The sequence below is a fragment of the Ovis aries genome, chromosome 15 (assembly GCF_016772045.2).
Source record: "Ovis aries strain OAR_USU_Benz2616 breed Rambouillet chromosome 15, ARS-UI_Ramb_v3.0, whole genome shotgun sequence".
Classification (NCBI taxonomy): Eukaryota; Metazoa; Chordata; class Mammalia; order Artiodactyla; family Bovidae; genus Ovis; species Ovis aries.
The window spans coordinates 40,519,252-40,543,829 of record NC_056068.1 but is presented as its reverse complement, the minus strand read 5'-3'; the positions used below and the strand labels follow the sequence as shown (position 1 = coordinate 40,543,829).

The following is a 24,578-nucleotide window of genomic DNA, read 5'->3' as shown; positions in this document are numbered from 1 at the left end:
ATACATACTTTATTTGTTGAATGAACAGATTAATTTAAACTAATCTTTATGGCTGGCTAATCTTTATTTATAATTATTCTAGTGGCAACTTTTTAAAAAGTGAACAGGAGACTAAAGAAAATTATTAGTATAGCTTTGACTGGTTTGTGAATCTAAAGAATAATTTCAGCTGTCTGAATCTACATAATCCCACATGTCTTCCCCAAACCATAGGCAAAAAGGAACACTAGCAAAACCCAACTGACCTGTACCTTTTGGATTACTAGGAAACAGAATAATATGAACTTTAAATTATGTGAAATAGCAAAATTATGAAGTTCCAGGAGACCTTCCAGTATTGTTGCAAGTGTGTGTGTGTGTGTGTGTGTGTGTGTTTGGAGAGTATGGAGTGGGACGCTTTAGAGACTCCATGAAACAGGAGTGGGGATTGGAAGACTTGAATGAAGATGAAATACCCTTAAATGAGAAAGCACAGCAGTGTGTGCCAAAATAGTGAACTCGGACTGGGACTTGGTAGTTTATAGCACCAGCTACAGAGAAGGAATTTCAGAGTGAGAAGGGTTAGGAAGTGACAGCCTTGGGAGGAATTTTGCTTCTAGAGAAGGAGATAAACCAAAAAGGGATGATGCATCTGAGTCACAGCAGCGAGAAGACAGAAGGAGAACGATTCTGAAAAATGAAGGGGGACACCAACTTCTCTTCACCATTACCTATTCACAAAATTGCACTTCACTAAGTTAACAGAACATACTCACAGACTAAAGAATGCTCTAAAACTAAAGTTATAGAGCTGTTGAAAGAAAACAGAATATATGTATTAAAGCATTTCAGCTGATGAACAAATCTAGACATACACAGCCCTGAAAAAGGAAACTTCAAAAAAATAACCACAAAATAGGATACTGTAACACAGTACTCTGGACTGTTAAGTATTCTCAAGCAAGCAGAATAGAACCTGGCATCCAAAAATTTAAGGAGAGAAATGGGTTAGAAAAACAAAACAAGAAATGCAGTGTGAGCTGATCGAACTCAGGAAGGAAATTGAAGACAAGATGAAGCTACATTAGAAATGAAGAACTAGTTATAAAATACTAGAGAGAAAATAGGATGGAATGAAAGCTAAGGAAGAATATAGAAAATGAGATCAAGTAAAGATTAGGATCTCAAAGCAAATGATTATAAAGGAAGACTGGCAAATGAAATCCGACATAATTGGACTGTGTGAAGAATAAAAACACGGTAGTGCAAAACTTATAAACTATAATCCAGGAAAACTTTCTGGGGATTGGAGAAGTTCAATCAACTTTTTGAAAGATTCCTCCCCCCCCCACCCCCAACATGCCTGGAAAAACAGATCTGGAATGATAAACTCTGAGACATATTTTAATAGACGTTTAAACTTGAAGGATAAATTGGACTGGCATCATATTTTTGAAGAGCAACATGCAAGTCATAGCAATAGAATAGCAGTTTCAAGGAAGTAAAAATTGTAAGCCAAGGATTTGCTGTCTAGCCAAATTTTTCTTCAATTATTATGACAGTAGAATATCAAACTTTGAATATTGGGGGACTCATTGATTATTTTATCTGTAAACCTTGAGTTTATTAGAGGGTGAGCTCCACCCACCCAGGAGACCACTGGGGAAGCTTCAGCAAAAGGACTGTGAGCATTTAATATGTTGTAGAATTAAGGACTAAACTGAACTGAAGGACTAAATAAAACAAGGGTGAGGACATGATAGAAGAAAGTATGAAATACTGTATCTTAATATACAAAGAATGCCTCTCAAAAAAGGAAAAAGGAAAAGGGGATGTAGAAGGAGGTCATAGACGGTTAAATGGGGGAGACCAGGATACCATTTAAAATTGGCAGTCTAGACACTAAAAACTTAAGGAAAAGGAGGAGGAAGGGTTAAGAATACTAGCAAAAGTGTATATAAATACACTGGAACAAAATTACTAGCCTTCCTAAATACCAAAAGAAAATGTAGAAAAATAGCGAAGAAAAGCACCATGTAGAAAAAAACAGTAAATATTAATAGAATAATTAAAATACACAATAGTGACTGAGATGGAGCGAAACATTGGTCCTATTAGATATGGATGGGCTTAAGTTCCCTATTAAAAGTAAAAGATCTTCAAATTGGCTTACAAACAAACACTAAAATTTGGGTTAAGCAAGAATCCAATAATGGATTGGATAATTGGATTGGATTGCAATCCAATAATTTCCACCGTGCTAAACCAAGGTGGAAAATTTGTTAAGGCTCAGTATTTTTGTATGGTCTCCAAAGTGTCTTCTTACAGATTGCTTATTAGTTGGAAAGAGGAAAAAGTAATAACCATATCGTGAAGAAACTGGGCAACGCCTTGACCAGGTGATTGAAGTTAGTGTCACCAACAGGGATGTTAAGGACATCATGCCCTTTGACTATGATACCCTTTGAAGAATACATCATTACTTACGTAGTAGTTTAGTAAGGAAGGCATAAACTGCATCTAACCGTGAGGAACATCAAACAAACCCAAATTGTGGAACATTTTATAAAATAACCTGGCATCTTCAAAAATTGTTAATATCATGAAAGAAAGGCTTTGGAACTGTTCTGATAAAATGAATCTGAAGAGGCGGTCATCCAAATGCAGACTTTGTTCCTGGATTTGATTCTGTACTGGATGGAGAGAAATACTGTAAAGGACATTATTAGAATAATTGACAGAATTGGAATATGGACTGACAAATTACCAATATTAAATTTTCCTGAATTTGATTAACTCCTTTGTTTTTATAAGAATATCCTTTTTCTTAAAAAGTCACATTGAAGATTAACAGGGAAAGCGTGTATGAACCTACGGTCAAGTGGTTTGGAAAAACACATAATGTGAATCTAGGTGGGAGAATGATGAAGCAAAGGTAGCAAAAAGTTAAAAGTTGTTGAGTCTGGGTAAAATGTTTAAGGGAATTTTCTGTTGTTCAAACTTTTCTCTGGATTTTAATTTTAAAAATTATAGCTCTGTCTGTGAACTATAAGCCAGAAATCAGTACATATGTATAGTTTCATAAAGTAGAATTTGAGTTACATAATTTTCTCACTCTCCCCCTTTTTAAAAAATATATCAAGTGTTGTACTAATTCAGTTTCCATTTGGAAAGCTCAACTGATTTTTATCAGTCTGTGTTAAGCTATAGATGTGATTGCTCTTAAAGCTTCTTTTGCGCTTATGTTTTTGAAGAATTTGCCTTTTTCATACTTAAAATATGCTCTAAAGAGGAAAAAATCATTTTCTAAATGTGTTCTTTTCTATGACCTCCTGTAAAATACTTGAATATATGGAGAAATGCCCCTCCCCCACCCATTAATGCTTCTTTGTGTTCTGAGGACAAAATTGGAGATGGGTGAAGTTAGAAGCATTTTGTATATTTTTTCATAATTTTTAAATCATATTCCAAAACGAGCTATACCAAGCGTTGTGTGAATTTTATATACTTGGTAGCTGTTTTTACACTAACTCCATTTTGCCAGATCAAGCTCATTTATCTTTTGAGGAACAACTTGTTCTATAGCAAAAAAATGTTTGAAGATATTTTGTCTTAGTGATTGCACTTCTTTTTCTTTATATGTAATAAATATTGTCAGACCATGTCCTTAGACCATGTGTGAGGAATAAAGGTGATATCAAATGAAATTGTGCAATCCAACCTTATATGCTATACAGTCCATGGAATTCTCCTCACCAGAATACTGGAGTGGGTAGCTGTTTCCTTCTCCAGGGGATCTTCCCAACACAGGGATTGAACCCACGTCTCCCACGTTGCAGACAGATTCTTTACCAGCTGAATCACCAGGAAGGCCCAAGAATCCTGCAGTGGTTATCTAACTTATCCCTTCTCCAGAGGATCTTCCCAACCCAGGAATCAAATTGGGATCTTTTGCATTGCAGGCAGATTCTTTGCCAGCCGAGCTACCAGGGAATCCCCAATCATATATGTTGTACTAACTGAAACTTTTTTAATTGTAAAAAGTCAGTGATGAAAAATTGAAAACTTATATTCATACAGTTTTCTTGCTTCTGTGTTAAAGCTGTATGGAGAAAAAAAGAACCACGTGGTTCCGCTAGGTGAACAGTCCAGGAGCTCTCATACATTTTCAAGTGGAACAGTATCTGACAAGCAGTGAGATGGCTGAACAATGGTTTTCAGTCTTGCTAATTAGTACAGTGGCGAATTACTAACTGACCCTAAGTATAGTGATGAAAGAAAATTATTAGATTTTTAAGTGTACAGATAGTGTACACTTCAGAGCACTGTGTTTTTAACTGTGCAGTTTTAAATAGTCTCCTTTTACAAGAAGAATGCAGTGAGGTATGCAACTGCTCTTTTAAGTGTGGAATTACTTTTTAATCTAAAGACTGAGGATCTGTTAGATTATTTAGCCAAAAACCACAATGTAAAGTCTATGGAAATTAAACAGAGATGACTGATGTGCAAGACCAGGAAACGTAGCACTCATACAGAATGAAATAAAGTAATTTTTTGCTGTTTTATAATGATAAAATCATTTGTTGTTGATACTTTTTTCCCTTTTTTGCATTTGAATTCCTAATTTTCTAGCCATTCTGTTTATGAGTATTTTGGTAATTACAATGTTTTTATATTCAGGACTTTATCATTAACATTATAATATTTCACAATAATTATACAACAATTTGTTTTCCAACTAGGAAGAAGCATTGCATGCATTTATTCAACCAGAAATCCTGGATGGCCCAAATCAATATTTTTGTGAACGTTGTAAGAAGAAGTGTGATGCACGAAAGGTAGATGCCATGTAGAAATTAATACTTAATTATCTGAGATAATATTCAGTATTCAGTAGATTCTCCCCACTTTTTTTTTAGGGTCTTCGGTTCTTGCATTTCCCTTATCTTCTGACCTTACAGTTGAAAAGGTTTGACTTTGACTATACAACCATGCACAGGATTAAATTGAATGATCGGATGACATTTCCTGAGGAGCTAGATATGAGTACATTTATTGATGTTGAGGATGAGGTAAATACTTAAAAATTATACTTCACTTTTGATCAGAGTAACGTGATATTCTTTGAAAAGACAAGGATATTAAACTCTGGAATTATTTATTTGAGTGACAATCTTATGTTTCATAACTTTCTCTCTTTTTAAAAAGCATGTTTGTGTGTTTGACTGTGCTAGGTCTTAGTTGCAGCATGTGGGATCTTTGATCTTAGTTACAGCGTGCGTGAGGGATCTCTAGTTCCATGACCAGGGATCGAACCCAGTCCCCCTGCAGGAGGAGCTTGAAATCTTAGCCACTGGACCACCAGTCTCTTATATTTCATAACTTGCTTAGTTATTGAAACATAGCAGTCTAGAGATGGGCTGCATTTGTGTTTCTGGTACATGATAAACAGAGGAGAAATACAGTGTATTGAATGAACAAGCAAAACGGGTAATGTGGCCTTAAATTTCTTGTTTTGTCTTAGTGACTTTTTCAAGCATTATGTTTTCTGGGTTGTTCTCATTTAAGGTTTTGCTGTGGTTGTTTAGTCAGTAAGTCATGTCTGACTCTTTGTGACCCCATGGACTGCAGCCTACCAGGCCCCTCTGTCCATGAGATTTTCCTGGCAAGAATACTAGAGTGGGCTGCCATTTCTTCTCCTGGGGATCTTCCCGACCCAGGGATTGAACCCATGTCTCCTGCATTGGCAGGCAGATTCTTTACCACTGAGCCACCAGGGAAGCCACTTAAGTTTACCAGCTCATAAATTAGCTAGGTTATAAACCTAGATAATAAAGATATTTTAAATTAGTGTTTTAAATGAAAACTTTTAAGATAAAGAATTCAAAATTAAATATAGTTTGAGAATGATACTTTGAGGGCTACAGATAATGCTAATTGATTTCTTCTACTCATTGACCTCCCCAAATTCTCTGGTTCCTCTGTCCTTATCCAGTAAAGGATTCATAATATCCCACTCTATTTGTTTGGAAACTCCTCTGATTTAGTTATTAGGAATATGTACAGCCATTTAACACAGTTGTTACAGAGTGATAAATCTTTCTTATTCTCAAAACTGCCATAAAGCATTTTTTTCTGATTGGAATTCATCACAGTAGTTTAAAAATGCCTTTTCCCAGAGGCTCAAAAATAATTTCAAACATTCTCAAGTTTTATTTATGCTCTTAAGTACTAAGAGTCAAATTATTTTCTGAGCTTCACTTTCCCTGTCTGTAAAGTAAGAATGATAATTGATTTTTACAGCTTTTCTAAGAAGAGATTGCGTTAGATAAGAGTATGGTACTATAGATAGTACTCATTGAATGGTACCTGTGTCCAGGTAATATTTTGAAAGGTTTAATTTGAAATAATATCTCAAACACTTGAGCTTAAGCTAGGAAATCTATCCATAGTATACCATACTTTCAAAGGAGATTTCCTACTTGGAGATCAGTATTAGATTGGTCTTCTTATATTCCTAATGTAGTTCTTGTAAAAGGAAGTCTTTTCCAAGAGAAAAAAACTGAGACAGAAGGTTTGACAGGAACTGTGAGGAAGTTATAGGTCCATTTCTTGGGAGAAGAGTAGGTGTTCTGGCTTAGTTAAAAGAGGTTTTGGGAATGATCTCTTTGAACTTCATGTAGAATTCTAAAGTTGGTTTTCATTTCCATTTTTCCTTGAACCAGACTTTCTTGAAGAATGAAGACTATATGTTAGATGTAATCCTTACAACAAAATTCTTGGCAAAAAGTTGGTACTTACTACATATCGCTTGGTTAATTCAAGAACTTCTGTGCAGCACCTTAAACATATCAAGGGCCTACATTTTAGAATGTAGAGTTTAAGAGAAGAGTTTTCAAACTATGTATTTAAAATATTTAAGGAGAAGGGAGGAAGGAGTTGTTTGAGGATTTCTAGGAAGAATTCTTTAAGTTAAATTTGTCTGAAAGATTTAAAAATCATAAAAGCATGGAAAAGTATTATTTACTGTTGTTGCATTTCTACCTCATATAACTGGCGTATAAAATTCTTGAGAGAGACAGTATATTGTTTTTCTTTCTAATTGTCTGTAATACCTAGCATAGCAATAAACTCAATTGAACTTTTTGTTCAAGAAAGGAGATGGTATTCTTTTGGGATTTGAGAACAACAGAAGCTCACTTTTGAGCTTAGGTTTTCTGCTTTTATGGATTTTGATGAAAGAGATGGTAGTTTTATACTGTTACTTTGCAACTGTAAGCATAAATGAGGTTTAGTAGAATTCTGAATCAATAATTTGTTAATAGAGGATATTAATAAGGAGGTTAACAGAAATGGTTTTAAAATACACTTTTTTGTTTAAGGTCTCACTTTTTTAAGAGAAAATAAATTTGCTTAAAGTAGAATAAGTTTTTTTTAATAGCAGTAGTGTCTTAAATTTTGCAAAATAGTTCACAGCATTTAAATTAAAAGGTTTATATTTTCCCTTTATTTGCCTTATAATTGTAAGATAATTATGTTTTATTAAGAAATCTCCTCAGACTGAAAGTTGCACTGACAGTGGAGCAGAAAATGAAGGCAGTTGTCACAGTGATCAAATGAGCAATGATTTCTCCAATGATGACGGTGTTGATGAAGGAATCTGCCTTGAAAACAATAGCGGAACTGAAAAGATTCCAAAACCTGGACTTGAGAAGGTATTTTATAATTTGTGGATTTTAGTTGAAAGACAGAATAAAGTAGTTGCTGAGCTGCTATTATAATTCTCTTTAAAAATTTTAATTGTTACTGTTTTTAGGCATATATGATCAAAATTAAACTTTAGGAAAGACTGCTTACAGGTGGGAGCATTGACTTCTGAGACACTGAACTGTAACTGGCCTTTGAAGTAACAGCAAGGCTCCAAATCTTACATCAGAGTTTTCTCATATAGCGAATTTAAAGCATTAGGCTAGATTTGTTAATTTAAAAGATTCTGGCTGTAGCATCCTTTTTGAAACAATAAGAGAATTAATCTTTTTTAAATAGGGAACCCCTCAATTTCCCTCCCCTGCCCTGTGACGGCCCTTAAGGGACTTCAAAAAATGATATAATTCCATGGATTATAATTTTATTTTATTTTATTTTTTTTGGATTATAATTTTAAAACTACAAGACTGAATAATATCTAGGATAGAATTTTTTTTTTTTACTGAGTCAGTGGTTTTTAAGATTTTTCAAACTATTTCACATTTGTGTGATTTGTTTTTTTGAGGGTAGAATTACAGATCAAACATCTTGAACGTGGTGTGAATAATGGATTGCCAGTATGACGACTGACCGTGAATTCAAGTCTCACCCAGTCATATTAAATACAGCCTCTTTTAAGGCAGTATTTAAGAATGGAGTTTCACTTGCATAAATCTGTTTTTAGACCAAGACCATCATGCTCATCACCATTACCACTACTCTTTACCTTTTAAAATTTGTTTCTTTCAGGGTGGATAGATGAGTGTGAATTGCTGTGATTAATAGTGTAGCAGATATATCATAACTTGGTATAAAGATCATTGCTTTCAAGCAAGAGTTGGAAAACTATGGCTCAAGAGCTAAATCTACCCCATGCCTGGTTTTTCTACATAGACAATTATGTCTTATCTTTTTTTTTCCCCTGCTTTGTCTTATTCCACTGCGTAGGATTTCCCATACCGTGTTGAATGGGAATGGTGAGAGAAGACACTCTTGCCTTATTATTCCCAGTCTCAGGAGGAAAGTATTCAGTCTCTCATCATTAAGTATGATATTGGCTCTTTCATAGGTTTTATGGGCTTTTTGTAGATGTTCTTTATCAATATGAGGATGTTCCTCTCTTCCTAGTTTGTTGAGAGTCCTTATCATGGATGGGTTTGGATTTTGCCAAATGCTGTTCTGGGTTCAATTGATTATGATCATATAACTTGTCTTCTTTAGCCTGGTTTACATTGGTTGATTTTCTGATGTTGAACCAGCTTCGCATACCTGAGAGATATCAAATCAATAGATTAGTGTATTACAGATACTATATAAATACATTAGAAGATGTTCAAAATCATCTTATTTGAATTTTTAAAAATGTTACTTGAAATGTATTGATTTTGATGTGCATATCAGAATAGTCTCATGTTAAGCATCTGCTTCTAAAAGATCTGCTTCAGACTATTTTCTTCTTTTTAGATAAATATATAAATTTATATCTCAGTTATGCATTGTTCTAAAGGTTATAGCATAATTAAAATGTGAAGGAATATGTTGAATGAAACTTGTGGTATATAAAATTATGTGGTGAATTACCATTTTAATGATCTTGGAGAAAAGATTTGCCGTAAATACATAGGACAACTAACATACTACCTCACTGTGTTTTAGTAGAGAATAAGAAATATACAAATTATGGTTTTGTGTTTCTCCTGTCCTCTGAGCTACTTTTTTTTTTCCTTAGAATTCCTTGATCTATGAGCTCTTCTCCGTTATGGTTCATTCAGGGAGTGCTGCTGGTGGCCATTATTACGCTTGCATAAAGTCTTTCAGTGATGAGCAGTGGTACAGCTTCAATGATCAACATGTCAGCAGGGTAAGGAGGAATTTTTTAAGATTATTATTCTGAAAGACAAGAGTAGGGATGTTTCTCATCAGTAGAAGGGTTTGTTAAAAATGGGAGACAGTCTGTCCAGTGAAACATTTTAAGACACATACCTAATCAGTCTTTTGTTTTTGTTTTCAATAAATTTCCTTTGGTTATTGTTGTTATCTCCTTGTTTTGTTTTATTTTGAACTTGTTGAGTGTTGTAGAGATAGATTCCCAGTTTTCTTCTTGGCTTAAGCCTTCATGTGGGCTGCCTGTTTAAGAGGACTAGAAATGACTGGCCATTAGTAGCCACTGATTTTGATTACATTTTGAGAAATGGTATCTGTGTGGTCTGTTTAACTCTGAGGTTAAAACTTGAGTTCATATTGACATAAAGGTGTTAGATCGTTCGAAAAAAGTAAGTACTGTAACGATTTTTAGATAACACAAGAGGACATTAAGAAAACACATGGTGGATCTTCAGGAAGCAGAGGATATTACTCCAGTGCTTTTGCAAGGTAAATAACTTCCTGGTTTTACTGTTCATAAATTAGAATTACAAGCTTTTCAACATTTATGCATTAAAAAGATTTAACCCAGGGGTCGACAAGCTGTAACCTATGGGCCAGATTCAGCTTGCCTGCAGTTTTTGAAAATAGTTTTATTGAAACACCACCGTGCTCATTGGTTTAAATACTGTATGTTCATCTTTTCCCACCACAACAGCAGAGTTGCCCACAAAGCCTGTGGCTTTTACCATCTGGCCCTTTTCCATAAAAAATTTGCTGACTACTGGCTTAACTGTAGCAAGTCATCCAAGAACAAAGGTTTTTTGAAGATTTTACTGTGTTACCAAGAGAAGACAGAGGATTTTCTCATAAATGTGTCAAAGTTGTCTTTTTTCCTGCTGCTGCTGCTGCTGCTAAGTCGCTTCAGTCGTGTCCAACTCTGTGCGACCCCAGAGACGGCAGCCCACCAGGCTCCCCCATCCCTGGGATTCTCCAGGCAAGAACACTGGAGTGGGTTGCCATTTCCTTTTCCAGTACTTGAAAGTGAAAAGTGAAAGTGAAGTCGCTCAGTTGTGTCTGACTCTTATCGACCCCATGGACTGAAGCCCACCAGGCTCCCCCGTCCATGGGACCTTCCAGACAAGAGTACTGGAGTGGGGTGCCATTGTCTCTCCTAGAATGTTTAAATCTGAACCTGTTCAAGAATACATTATTTTTAATTGTTTGAAACAAAAAACTTCTATTTAAAGTAAAAATTTGATGCTAAGGAATGGAATCTTTACAGTCAACTTTTTGTCCCCATTAATCATTTTTATGTTTTTACTAGCTCCACAAATGCTTATATGCTGATATATAGACTGAAGGACCCAGCAAGAAATGCAAGTATGTTGACATATAGTTACTTGATTTTTGTCTGTGTTTTAAACAAGGTGTTTTTTGTTTTTTGGTTTTTTTTGGCAAGCTTTATAAATCCAGATAATAACTACTTTTAAATGATAGGACTATTAAATTTTTTATGTGTAGAGAATTAATTATAAAGATAGTTTTGAGGCAATACTAACTGGTAAAAGTATTTGGGAAAAAGTTGAACTTTTCTTTGTAACACACTAAGAGACAAAACTTAACTTACTCTGCATTATGTACATTGGATATTTATTTCCAATAAGATTGTATTCTGTGTAGTTTGGTGCAGTGATGACAGTCCCTGATCTGTATAGCCGTCATAACTCACAATTTGCATGTCCAAGAGGAAATTATTTATTTAAATTTTCTGAGTCTTACTTTCCACATATGTGAAATGGGGATGTTACAGGTTTTTTTTTTAGTATTTTATAGCATTGTTATAGAAAATTGAGATAAAATTTTAAGCATTTAGTTTCATACTAGAGTTAAATCTTTGCTTATTTGCTTAAAAAGCAAGTAAAATTTTAAGAGTCAAGTATGCATCCTTTATTATATTTTAATTTTATTAAGAATCCTAAAAATAATGCTGTATACAAAGCATGTGGATTTGCCTTCCTTTTTTTCCTTTTATAATTGCTACTTTAAAAAATTACAGTTCCTATGTTTTCTTGCTAACTCTGATCTTGACAAACAGTATTTGCAGGTGTATGATGTGTGTATGTGTACATAGAGATATATAGACAGGTGATAATGTCCGCTCATATTTTCACAATGAATCATTGTCTTTGATTTAAACATATTTCCTTTGTTTAGAAATTGCCATACTGTAAGTAAGTCTTTTAAGCAGTCTAATTCATGTTTTTGTTTACATTTTCATAAACCCTCATGAGATTGTGAATTCAGTTGTTGCAAGGCCTAGGACTTATTTATCTTTTCACCAATGATATGATTCAGGGACTGTATAGGGGCTGTTCAGTAATTTACAATGTAATTATAGGAAAGAGAAAAAAGAAATTACAATGAGAACTCATTTCAGAATAGAGATTTCAGAGTAGAAGTGTTCATTCTCACTTTACACATAAATAACCTGTACCCAAAGAGTGACTTGTCCAAGGTCATAACTGGAGGTAGGACCAGGATTATAGTTCATGTATCTTCTGTGGCACTCAGTATCCCATATGTTTTCAGTAGTGCAATAATTCAACTTTCTTTTGTCTGCTCCCCCCAACTCTAGTTTTGTGATAAAGCACCAGGGGGCACTGTATGTATAATGCAGAATATTTTTAAAATTAGAGCTCATTTCTAAAAACAGTGGATTTTTACTTTCCAAAGAGGAGTGATTATTTTTTTAATATAAATTGTTCTCCCTTTTTAATCCCCAGCAATCATTGGCTTTATTAAACAGTGTCATAATCTCATACTGTCACTTCTAACAATTAGAGCTACATTTGAAGTTCTTTGATTAGAAGGCAGCTGGGAACTTCCCTGATGACACAGTGGATAGAAATCTACCTGCCACAGCAGGGGACATGGGTTCGCTCCCTGGTCTGGGAAGATTCCACATGTCATAGAGCAACTAAGCTTGATTGCCACAACTGTTGAGCCTACACTCACATATTGCAACTACTGAGCCTGCGCACGTGCTGCCACTACTGAAGCCCGTGCACCGAGAGACTGTGTTTTGCAACAGGAGAAGCCACCACAATGAGAAGGCCATGCACCATGAGAAAGAGTAGCCCCTGTTTGCCGCAACTAGAGAAAGCCCACACAAAAAACAAAGACCCAGTGCAGCCAAAAATAAATAAGTAAATTTTAAAAAAAAAGGGTGCCTCCCTTATTAAAAGAGGCAGCTAAAAGACTACTTTGAGAACAAAGGAAAGATGATCATATTAGTGAATAATAATAAAATAAATACCATTTGTAGTAATAGAGTATCAACAGTATTTATTACATTTCATTATATCCCAGGTAATAACTCTGTGGTAGGTGCTATTAGTAAGCTGAGAAAAACCAAGGTTTGGAGAAGTAAACCTGTCCAAGGTTGCACAATTTCGTGATAGCACTATTTGAAATCAAAAGTGCTTTTATTTTCAAGTTTAAGGGAGGCTTTTTCACTCCGAAAATCTTAATTTACCTGCTAGAGTTGTCAGGAGCCAAGAGATACATAGGTAAAGATTCGGCTCTTTTGAGACCTAACCCTGTGTTATTATTAACTACCTCTTCACCCTTGTCTGGAAGAAGTTTGTGTTCCACGTTGAAAGATTGATGTAATTGAAGTAAATTTTAATAACAGCTGTAGTAGAAGTATATTCTCTGGAAATATAGTAGAATAAAATTGTATAAAGGAAGCTCAGTCTCAGTGGCACTGTTTCACCCTGTTTTTACTATTGATAGAATTTCTAGAAGTAGATGAGTATCCAGAACATATTAAAAACTTGGTGCAGAGAGAGAGAGAATTGGAAGAACAAGAAAAGAGGCAACGAGAAATTGAGCGCAATACATGCAAGGTTGGATTTCCTAATTTACTTTTAATTAAACTTTGCTTAACTGCATTTCTCAAAACTTACTCATTGAGTTGTGTAATCATTAAGCAATGTAACCAACTATATTACTGAGGTAAAGTGATTTTATTTTATGCATAAAAAAATAGTAACGTAGTGATAATAGTGCTGGTAAGGTTACAATGAGATGAACTTTGTAACATTCTTCTACAAGAATAAATTTATAAACTTTCTGTCTAGTATTTGTGTTACATTTATCAAGAGCCTTAAAGCAAATTTATATTCTTTCATATGATTCTCTTAAAAATATTATCTAATGAAATAATTACAGTAAAAATTTGACTACCACAGCATTCTCCACAGTATTTTCCAAATTAGGGAAATATTGGAAACAACTTGAATATATATCAGTAGGAGAGTGATTTCATAAATTGTGATACATGCTTATAAAGAAACATATAGTTGTTAAAATGAGTGATTTTGAATTTTTGATAACATGACAGTATCAGTTATTAAGTGAGATAAATAGACCCGAGGGAGCTGCTGCTAAGTCACTTCGGTCGTGTCCAACTCTGTTCGACCCCATAGATGGCAGCCCACCAGGCTCTGCCGTCCCTTGCATTCTCCAGGCAAGAACACTGGAGTGGGTTGCCATTTCCTTCTCCAGTGCATGAAAGTGAAAAGTGAAAGTGAAGTCGCCCAGTCGTGCCTGACTCTTAGCGACCCCATGGACTGTAGCCTACCAGGCTCCTCCGTCCATGGGATTTTCCAGGCAAGAGTACTGGAGTGGGTTGCCATTGCCTTCTCTGAGACCCGAGGGAGAGTGATCTCAATTATATTTTTTAAGAATTATAATAATTTGATTTAAATACTGTCTACAAAAGAAGTAATTTGATTTATGACTTATTGAGTTAATGATGATACTTTACATTTTCTAGATAAAATTATTCTGTTTGCATCCTGTGAAACAAGTGATGATGGAAAATAAATTGGAGGTTCATAAAGATAAGACACTAAGGGAAGCAGTAGAAATGGCTTATAAGGTACGTTTAGTTTTACTGTTGGCATTTAATTATTGACATCTTAGGTAATGGTACTAACATTTTCCCAAGTTTTTATTATAGTCAGTAGCAGTATAAGCACTTGCAGTAGCTTTTTTTTTTTCCCTTGCAGTAGCACATTAAATCCTATCAATGTATCTCTTAAGGAGTGTAGTTTATACCTCTTCTTTGAAATGTGGTTCATTGCTTTTGAGAACTTTCTCACTCTGAAAGCCAGTTAAGCTTTCTAGAACTCAGAAATAGAATTAGAAACAAAGATATTTATTTATTCTTTTTTTTAAATTCTTTATATTAAGATTGTTTTTGTTTTTTATTGCTAAGTCGCTTCAGTCATGTCCTACTCTTTGTGACCCTGTGGACTGTAGCCTGCCAGGCTTCTCTGTCCATGGGATTCTCCAGGAAAGAATACTCGAGTGAGTTGCCATGCCCTCCTCCAGGGAATCTTCCCAATGCAGTGATGGAACTTGTGTCTCTTATGTCTCCTGCATTGGCAGGCAAGTTCTTTACCAGTAGCACCACTGTAGCAGATACTTATTGAATGACTGCCGTATGAGGCATAAGAGAACTAGATATGAACAAGATAGCATGAGGTGTTAGAGGTACCAAAGTGAGCAAGATAGGCTCACTGCCTTCATGAAGTTTATAATCCCCCTTGGGGGAAAATGGACAAAATGGACACCACAATATTTAAATATTTAAAGATAATTTGCAAATATCTTATTGTTTAGGTGCTATGAAGTAATTCAGAAGTATATTAAGGTTATTTAATCTGAAACTTAAACCATGAGAAGGAGACAGCTGTGCAAGAAACTGGAGAAAGAGCATGTGTAAAAACTAAGGTGAAGAAGTGCGTGATCAAGAAGCTGAAAAAGGAGGCATTGTTTTTAGAACGTCTTAAATGAGAATCAGTTCAGTTCAGTTCAGTTGCTCAGTCGTGTCCGACTCTTTGCGACCCCATGAATCGCAGCACGCCAGGCCTCCCTGTCCATCACCAACTCCCGGAGTTCACTCAAATTCATGTCCATCGAGTCAGTGATGCTATCCAGCCATCTCATCCTCTGTCGTTCCCTTCTCCTCCTGCCCCCAATCCCTCCCAGCATCAGGGTCTTTTCCAATGAGTCAACTCTTCACATGAGGTGGCCAAAGTATTGGAGTTTCAGCCTTAGCATCAGTCCTTCCAAAGAACACCCAGGACTGATCTCCTTTAGAATGAACTGGTTGGATCTCCTTGCAGTCCAAGGGACTCTCAAGAGTCTTCTCCAACACCACAGTTCAAAAGCATCAATTCTTCAGCGCTCAGCCTTCTTCATAGTCCAACTCTCACATCCATACATGACCACAGGAAAACCATAGCCTTGACTAGATGGACCTTAGTCGGCAAAGTAATGTCTCTGCTTTTGAATATACTATCTAGGTTGGTCACAACTTTCCTTCCAAGGAGTAAGCGTCTTTTAATTTCATGGCTGCAATCACCATCTGCAGTGATTTTGGAGCCCAAGAAATAAAGTCTGACACTGTTTCCACTGTTTCCCCATCTATTTCCCGTGAAGTGATGGGACTGGATGCCATGATCTTCATTTTCTGAATGTTGAGCTTTAGGCCAACTTTTTCACTGTCCTCTTTCACTTTCATCAAGAGGCTTTTTAGTTCCTCTTCACTTTCTGCCATAAGGGTGGTGTCATCTGCATATCTGAGGTTATTGATATTTCTCCCAGCAATCTTGATTCCAGCTTGTGCTTCATCCAGCCCAGCATTTCTCATGATGTACTCTGCATAGAAGTTAAATAAGCAGGGTGACAATATACAGCCTTGACATACTCTGCCGGGGTCCAGCCCCAGTGGATACAGGGAATTCAAAGGTGGGGACGGCGTCGGCGTCTTTGGAAAAATACATATTTAATTACAGATATAGAGAGAGATTAGAAACGGATAGTGTAGTAGGAGATAGTGTAGTGGAGAAAAGGAGGCTGAATCCAGATGGGAATTCAGCCAGAGAAATGGGAGCAAGAAAGAAACGACATGGGGGAATCAGTCTTTCCGGAAACTGATCCCATTTCTTTACTTTTGGGTTTGCTTATATACCTTTTGTTACACATAGGGATGAATACAGAGTCACACGGGGCTCAGCAGTCCTGACTTTTATCAAAATCAGGTGCTTCACATAAATGTATTAAAAAAAGGTCTTAGGGATATTACATCATCTTCTGGCCATGAGTGAGACCTGCTGACATTTTATGATCCTTTCTTTCTGATAACCAAAAAACTTATTTTTTCCAAGGGTGTTTTTTCTTAAACCAGGCACCACCCTCCAAATAAAGTTGCATTCCTATAGGGTGAGGGTGTAGTGAGTTAGAATCAAGAAAGGAATCTAACCCAAGGTTAACATGATTAATCTTAAAGGTTAATACTTATTTCTCCTATATGCTTAAAGGTTAATACTTATTTCTCCTGTGTGTTATATTCATTATAAGGGCAGGGAACATGGAGATTTAGCAGCAAACATCAGCCCAACAAATAAAAATTCTTTCACCAGTGCTCCACTTAAGATCTATTTAGTCTTAAGATAGTGATAAAGTTACATTTTTACATAGCAAGGACACAGCGATTTATAACAAGGTACAGTAATCTATTACAAAAGAGAAAATTCATTAACTCAAAAAGTCTAGTATTCCTAACCTTAAAAACTACTATATTTCCTTTTCTGTATTCCAAATACATTGATTAATATATTCCCAGGTGCCTAAGGATATGGAGGCCTGGTGGCAATCATTGACTCAACAAGAAGAAAAAGCCCTATGCTAATTAAGACTCTCAAAATACTCCAAAACTCTGTGCTGTTTATGGTTAAGAGGTAGTAAACAATCATGTGCAGCAGTAGTGGCAGCAGTATGGATAATCCTGTCCTGCAAACTAGTCTGTCAGCAGAGAGGTTTTGACCTGAGACATCCTTGTCCCACCCAGAGCAGGGAATTAGCAGCAATTATTGACACAACAAATGAAAAACCCTTCACCAATATAATTCCTAACCAACCCACTATATTAATAATTTCTAAGTCCCAAAAAGAATTTGCCTTTAGTAAGTCTAAAACATATCATGCCTCTCAGATTGTGAGGCTGTAAACAATCACATGTGGCTGGACGAACCTATACAGGTGGGCTAGATAACCTTCAGAGGAGTTCTTAAGCTGAAACACTCCTGTCAGGCCCAGGAATTTTTATTGCCTTGGAGCTGCACGTTTACTCCTTCTCCGAGAGAAACGGTTATGGGGGAGAGCCCCTCGTAAAGTCAGAGGTGTAGGTGAGAGCATAAAACAGATTCTGGTTTTGGGTTTAGATGCTCGGGAACAGGGGGTTTCCTGAGGCTTGATCGGGCTTTGCGTATGCCAAGCCTCCTTCCTCATGACCTTTGCCATGGGCGGAATTCCTCACGCTGGCCCCCGGACCAGTCTGTTGTTCCATGTCCAGTTGTAACTGTTGCTTCCTGACCTGCATATAGGTTTCTCAAGAGGCAGGTCAGGTGGTCTGGTATTCCCATCTCTTTCAGAATTTTCCACAGTTTATTGTGATCCACACAGTCAAAGGCTTTGGCAGAGTCAGCAAAGCAGAAATAGATGTTTTTCTGGAACTCTCTTGATTTTTCGATGATCCAGCGGATGTTGGCAATTTGGTCTCTGGTTTCTCTACTTTTTCTAAATCCAGCTTGAACATCTGAAAGTTACGGTTCACATATTGTTGAAGCCTGGCTTGGAGAATTTTGAGCATTACTTTACTAGCGTGTGAGATGAGTGCAATTGTGTGGTAGTTTGAGCATTCTTTGGCATTGCCTTTCTTTGGGATTGGAATGAGAATAGAGTGGCATAAAATGAAATTAAATGATTTTCTCAGGATAGAAATTTTATTTTATTCTAAGAATGCTGCTACTGCTAAGTTGCTTCAGTCTTCTCCGACTCTGTGCAACCCCATAGATGGCAGCCCACCAGGCTCCCCCGTCTCTGGGACTCTCCAGGCAAGAACACTGGAGTGGGTTACCATTTCCTTCTCCAATGCATGAAAGCGAAAAGTGAAAGTGAAGTTGCTCAGTCGTGTCTGACTCCTAGCGACCCCATGGACTGCAGCCTACCGGGCTCCTCCATCCATGGGATTTTCTAGGCAAGAGTACTGGAGTGGGTTGCCATTGCCTTCTCCAACAAGGGTATAATGTAAACCAATAAAAATCAGTTGGGTCCAAGATTACCAGTTCAAGTACTTAATCCCCAATCTGTAAGCCAGCAGACAACAGAGGTGGCAGGACAGCTCCAAGGCAAGGTCAAAAGAGGGAGGAGTGGGTGGTTCCCCAATGGTAGGGATGATCCTCCCACTCATTAATTCCACCCCCTCACAACCTGATTCCCTGGCCCCAGCCCTTGCCCTTGGCAATGGTTCACACCCTGAAGAGTGGCTTCTCTCTGGATCCTAACAAATCCACCTCTTATCGATTTGTCTCTCAGTGAATTTTTGCAATGAGACATCCGGGCCTGAGTTTCATTAGTTTTGGCCGAGCTTGAGTCCCCGGAGAGAGCTGAAGGACAGGAGGAAAAAGCAGTGGGGAAAAACGTGCCAAGGAATCCCCTTCATAGCCCACCGGAAAATTTGCTAAATATCTGACCGGTGCTCAGATCCTTGGCACAGAGAAGAGAAAGGAAAATAGTTTAAAGCTAGAGAAAAAATTGCATGCTGCATCATTTCATTTATAATTATGAATAGAACTAATGGAAAAAGTAAAAGTAATTCATAAGATCACTGGCATTTATTCTCAGAGTGCTATGTGTAACCCAGCCCAACCTTCACCAGAATCACATTCCTATGAAAAAAACTAATTCTTGCAGATAAATGTGAACTTACGTTTTGGCTCCTGGGATTCATGCATTTTAAACGAGTACCTCAAGTGGAATTTTTGGACACACAGAATTTGAGAACTTCTGTTACATACCTAGGCTTTCATAGCATTTTATCATTATTGAAAATTTATACTTAATTGTGACTGTTTTAATTAGTGTTACTGTCCCTCAGTAAATTGTAAGCACTTAACAAGAGTGAAGAGTGCCCTGGTTTTGCTCACAGTTGGATTTCTAATACTTCTACCTAGTCAAAATTGGATGGGTATAGTCATGAATAAATAATAAATGAATAAATGTCTCTGGTTTCACCTGATTAAAGTAAAAATCCTTTAAACATAGTGGTAGACTGCAAGCAAAATAATAGTGAAACCAAATTAGACTAAAATGGAGAAAATATCTAAACAGGTTTACACAGTAAGATCAGTCAGTGATAGTGGTAAGGGTAGTTTACAGTCCATCAGTAGTTGTTGTTGTTTTTTAATTTTTATTGAAGTATAGTTGCTTTATAATATTGTGTTAGTTTCCATTGTACGGTAAAGTGAATCAGTTATATGTATTACACATAGCCCCTCTTTTTTAGATTTCCTTCCCATTTAAGTAACCACAGAGCACTAAATACAGTTCCCTCTGCTATACAGTAGGTTCTCATATTCCATCAGATTTTAATGTAGGGGGAAAAAAATCTTGTCTTAAAAATAGAAAGTAAAAGCTCACAAAGAAAGAAAAGAGAAATTGATCTTACATACGAAAGGTAAAACTCCATTTGCAGGGTGTGAGTGAGTGAAGAGTAGAGGGCAGTAGAGACAAGCCAAGGTTTATGTACTTTCTTTAAAGTCATACTCGCAAGCCTGAGATGAGTATTCGGTACTTCTCAGCAGTCCTACCCTGTGTTGCCGGGAGGTTCATGCTGTGCTCTGCCTGGTTGCTCAGTTGTGTCCAACTCTTTGTGACCCCTTGGACTGTAGCCCGACAGGCGCCTCTGTCCATGGGGATTCTCCAGGTAAGAATACTGGAGTGGGTTGCCATGCCCTCCTCCAGGGCATCTTCCCAACCCAGGAGTTCAATCCAGGTCTCCCATATTGCAGGCAGATTCTTCACCATCTGAGCCACTGGGAAGCACAAACCTTGGATGAGTATTAAATACTTCTAAAGAGCTGTACTGTGTTTCTCTGAGAGATTCAGTTCCCACTTAAGTGATATTGCATGGAGTGTATGCTGTCTACAAGTGACATGGTATAGAGGGGAAATTGTTGATAGAAATTCCTGCCCCTGATTTGTTGATGTTCTGTTGGCTTAGATTGCAGGGGGTGGTTCAGAGAAGAGTGGGGTAGCACCTGTGAGACAGGAAGGCCCTTGTGGTAGCTCAGCAAGGCATGCTGTCGTCCTGTGCTGAGGAAGATCACTACTAGATACGTGATTTACCAGTTTTTCTCCAGATTGGATTAAGATAACAAAAGAGGCATGTTCTAGTTGTCATTTTCCTCTTATGTTTCCAGTTTAGTAGTTATAAAGCAATAGCTTACAATGCATTAATTTTGAATGCATCTAAAATTTAGAATGTTAACTTTTTAAGTCTTTAAAATATGTTAGTATATAGGTTGTATAATTTGAGGGATAATGAAATATGGTTATTTTAAAATACCATTTAAGTCATGCCTTTGAGCTTTAATGCAAATCATAAATATATATGGACTTTATTGTTTGTTAGGACCTCTTGTTAGTACAGTTACATATCAGATTTAAAAAAATTTTCTTTCCTTTTTCCTTGGGTGTTGTATTCTTTTAGATGATGGATTTAGAAGAGGTAATACCCATGGATTGCTGTCGTCTTGTTAAATATGATGAGTTTCATGATTATCTTGAACGATCATATGAAGGAGAAGAAGATACTCCAATGGGTCTTTTACTAGGTGGAGTCAAGTCAACATACATGTTTGATCTGCTATTGGAGACAAGAAGACCTGATCAAGTTTTCCAGTCTTATAAACCTGGAGGTAAGCATTTTTATGGTATTTTGAATTATAAAGGACTTAAATTTTCATAAAGTTTTTTGTCTATAGAAATTTTTAAATTTTTTACATGTTCTCAGAATGTATAATAATTCCGATAGGTTTTGAAGTAGTGAGCCAGAAACCTGGCATTAAATTCTAGACTACATTCAAAAAACTATACACAAAATTTAACAAACAAATAACAAAGCAAAAACAAAATTAAAGTCTTCAGTAGGATTTTTCTTCTCCAGTACTAAATCATCCTCCCTTCCTCCCTCTGCCTCTGCCTCTGCCCCTGCCCCTGCCTCTGCCCCTGCCTCTCTCGTTATAGAGAGGACCATAGCCCAAAAAAGTATATTCTCAAAAAGTCTCAGTAGAGTCTTTCAGGGTCTCCTTGAAGACATGGTTCCATAACTCTTTCAAATTCTGTTCTTTCGTGGATCTTCCACACCTCCTTTTTTTGAAGCCGCCTCTTTCCAGAGTAGATTAAGTATGGTATTCTTTCAAGAGCTTCTTCAGTCATACTTTGCTCTATCCATAAAGAGTCCCTTTGGAGCATTTTCTTTCACATTATTTTTGAACCAGATTGTAGAAATTATGATAAAATATAACATTGGTCAGCAAAATAACTCACTTTTTATAAAGAGAACTCTAAACGTTGTTGTATATTATGACAGTTATAATCTCCTTTATTGTTTAATAATCAATACTTTAGAATAATATTCAAATTTAGATTAGCTTCATGGGGGGGAATGGAAGATTGACATGTACTACATACGAGAGATTAAAACAGTTAAAGCTGGAGAATGTCTGCTAAATCTAGTGGTTGAAGATCATTTATTTTTCTGGTGACTGAAAGTTAAGTTATGTGGTTTCCTAAAAACAGGAGAGAAGATGGCATTAAGTTATAACATGAAACTTTTAAGTCAGAAAACAAACATGTAAACCAAAAGCTTTTCTGTTGAATTTTCCATAGAATATAGAGAATATTATTTTGAGAAGAAGTCTTTTATTATGAGCAAGGTCTTGAATTGTTTAGTAAATGTTGTGAAAAGCAAGTAGGGCTGCTGTGTCTCCTTTAGTATTTGTTTTCTCTAGTTATTTTATGTTAGTGTTGTGTTTTTGCTCTGTATTTTAGAACTTTGGATATGTATTTTTACTATGCTTGAAAAATTTGACAGGGGTGGTATTAATATTTTATAAAGAAACAAAACATGTATTTTTAAAAATCACATTTTGACTTTTGCCTTGTTTAAAGAGATCTATAAGAACCTTTTTATTAGCTTTATTTTTTAGTTCTTTATATATATTTGTAATGTGATAAATTGTGAAAGAAGTGTTAATTGTATTATGCATGTTAACATATACATCTACCATCTTGACAATTAGAAAAACATTATCTTTGCTGTCTATTAGAAACACATTTAGAATGCATTGCTAATGTGAAATGCCTTTTTAAAAAAGAACCTCCATTTGTGTTTCTGTGTTTTTCAAATGTGACAGAAGTAATGGTGAAAGTTCATGTTGTTGATCTAAAGGCAGAATCTGTAGCTGCTCCTATCACTGTTCGAGCTTACTTAAATGAAACAGTTACAGAGTTCAAACAGCTTATTTCAAAGGTAAGTTTTAAAATTGGTCAATGAGTATTTTTAAATGCCTGCTATGTACAAAGCACTATGTGATAGTTATAAGATGTAGGAACTGGTATTTACCTCAAGAAGCCAATGTATTTATAGCTTGGAGATGACTGTAGTTGGGAGAAAAGGACGCTTCATAATGGAAGAAACAGACTGACCTGAATGTGAAGATGTGAAGCAAGTGCACGTAGCAGTGACATGTGTGTTTGGCCTGATCATTGTAAAGTAGGTGCCTGGAAACACAAGTTCGCTTTATCTCATGGCAGGTTTGTAAATGTAATCAGAAAAGTTTGGACTCTGTTCAGTGTAAGCAGCAGGAAGTAAGTTGGTTTTTGGTTGTTTTTCTAAGTACAGCAGTGTTACGGTAAGAGAGCTATGCTGTAGTGTGGTAATTCTGGCAATTCCAGACTAGTGCTCCCAATGGGCTGAGGGAGGAGCCAGGAACATATTAATAGATGAGGTTGTGGAAATAATTTAGGTGAACACGTATGACCAGAAATGAAAAAGGGGAGATTGTAAGAGTGAATCTATAAATAAAATTGGCAGCACTTGCAGTTGCTAAATATTAGAGCAAGGCAGGAACACAGAAGACCTGAGGAGTTTCACATTGGGCTAACCAGAAAGATAGTGATAAACGAATAGAAGTAGAAGAGTAAGCTGCTATCAGTCACATTATGTGAGTTAATAGTAAAGAGCATAGGCTTATTCAGAATTTTTGAACTGAAAAACATGATGATGAAACATTCAGATTTCCTGGGATAGAAAAACTGTTTCACTCCAGAGAAATGATTATAATCCTTTCAGGGGTCTTGTATTCTGTAAAACATTGAGCACACAAATACAGGCAAAATTAACCCCACTTAGGGTCCTTTCGGGAGAAGGCAATGGCACCCCACTCCAGTACTCTTGCCTGGAGAATCCTGTGGACGGAGTACCCTGGTAGGCTGCAGTCCATGAGGTTGCGAAGAGTTGGACACGACTGAGCGACTTCACTTTCACTTTTCACTTTCATGCGTTGGAGAAGGAAATGTCAACCCACTCCAGTGTATTTGCCTGGAGAATCCCAGAGACAGTGGAGCTGGTGGCTGCCATCTGTGGGGTTGCACAGAGTCGGACATGACTGAAGTGATTTAGCAGCAGCAGGGTCCTTTGGCGTGGTGGAAACTGTTCAGAAATCACAAGTCAAAAAACTTCCAGTTTCCAGTCATTTCTAGTTATTCAATTTATGGTAGTATTGTCTTCTATTTCATCTGGAATTTTTTAATGCCTATTTTAACAGGGTTGTTGTGAACATGAGTAAAATAAATAAACGCTCTTTTTGTGAAAATAAATGTGAAGTATTATATAGAAGTTAGTTATTATTACTATGTTAAAAAATTACTTCCAACACTTTTGCCACAGTAATAATCGGAGGAAACAAATCATATTTTGAAGTCATAGTTTATGACTAACTGCTCTTTTTTATAGTTTAGTCTAGAAGACGAGCACTGAGGTAGAATACAAAAGAAACACATGTGTT

General features: G+C 36.4%; 1 protein-coding gene across 11 annotated transcripts in view; it reads left to right on the top strand.

The window, feature by feature from the left end:
• Positions 1-24,578, top strand: part of USP47 (ubiquitin specific peptidase 47) — a 102,842-nt gene that overhangs the window by 61,419 nt on the left and 16,845 nt on the right. For 6 of the 11 annotated variants that reach the window (XM_042233056.1, XM_060399345.1, XM_027979389.2 and 3 more), the window contains 10 exons: positions 4,722-4,817; positions 4,899-5,051; positions 7,527-7,694; positions 9,455-9,586; positions 10,022-10,098; positions 10,916-10,971; positions 13,387-13,499; positions 14,432-14,536; positions 21,218-21,425; positions 22,926-23,041. In XM_042233056.1, coding sequence (XP_042088990.1) covers positions 4,722-4,817; positions 4,899-5,051; positions 7,527-7,694; positions 9,455-9,586; positions 10,022-10,098; positions 10,916-10,971; positions 13,387-13,499; positions 14,432-14,536; positions 21,218-21,425; positions 22,926-23,041 — 1,224 coding nt within the window. The remainder of the gene's footprint in view (positions 1-4,721; positions 4,818-4,898; positions 5,052-7,526; positions 7,695-9,454; positions 9,587-10,021; positions 10,099-10,915; positions 10,972-13,386; positions 13,500-14,431; positions 14,537-21,217; positions 21,426-22,925; positions 23,042-24,578) is intronic. The other 5 variants (XM_060399347.1, XM_060399346.1, XM_060399343.1 and 2 more) reach the window with 1 other exon arrangement.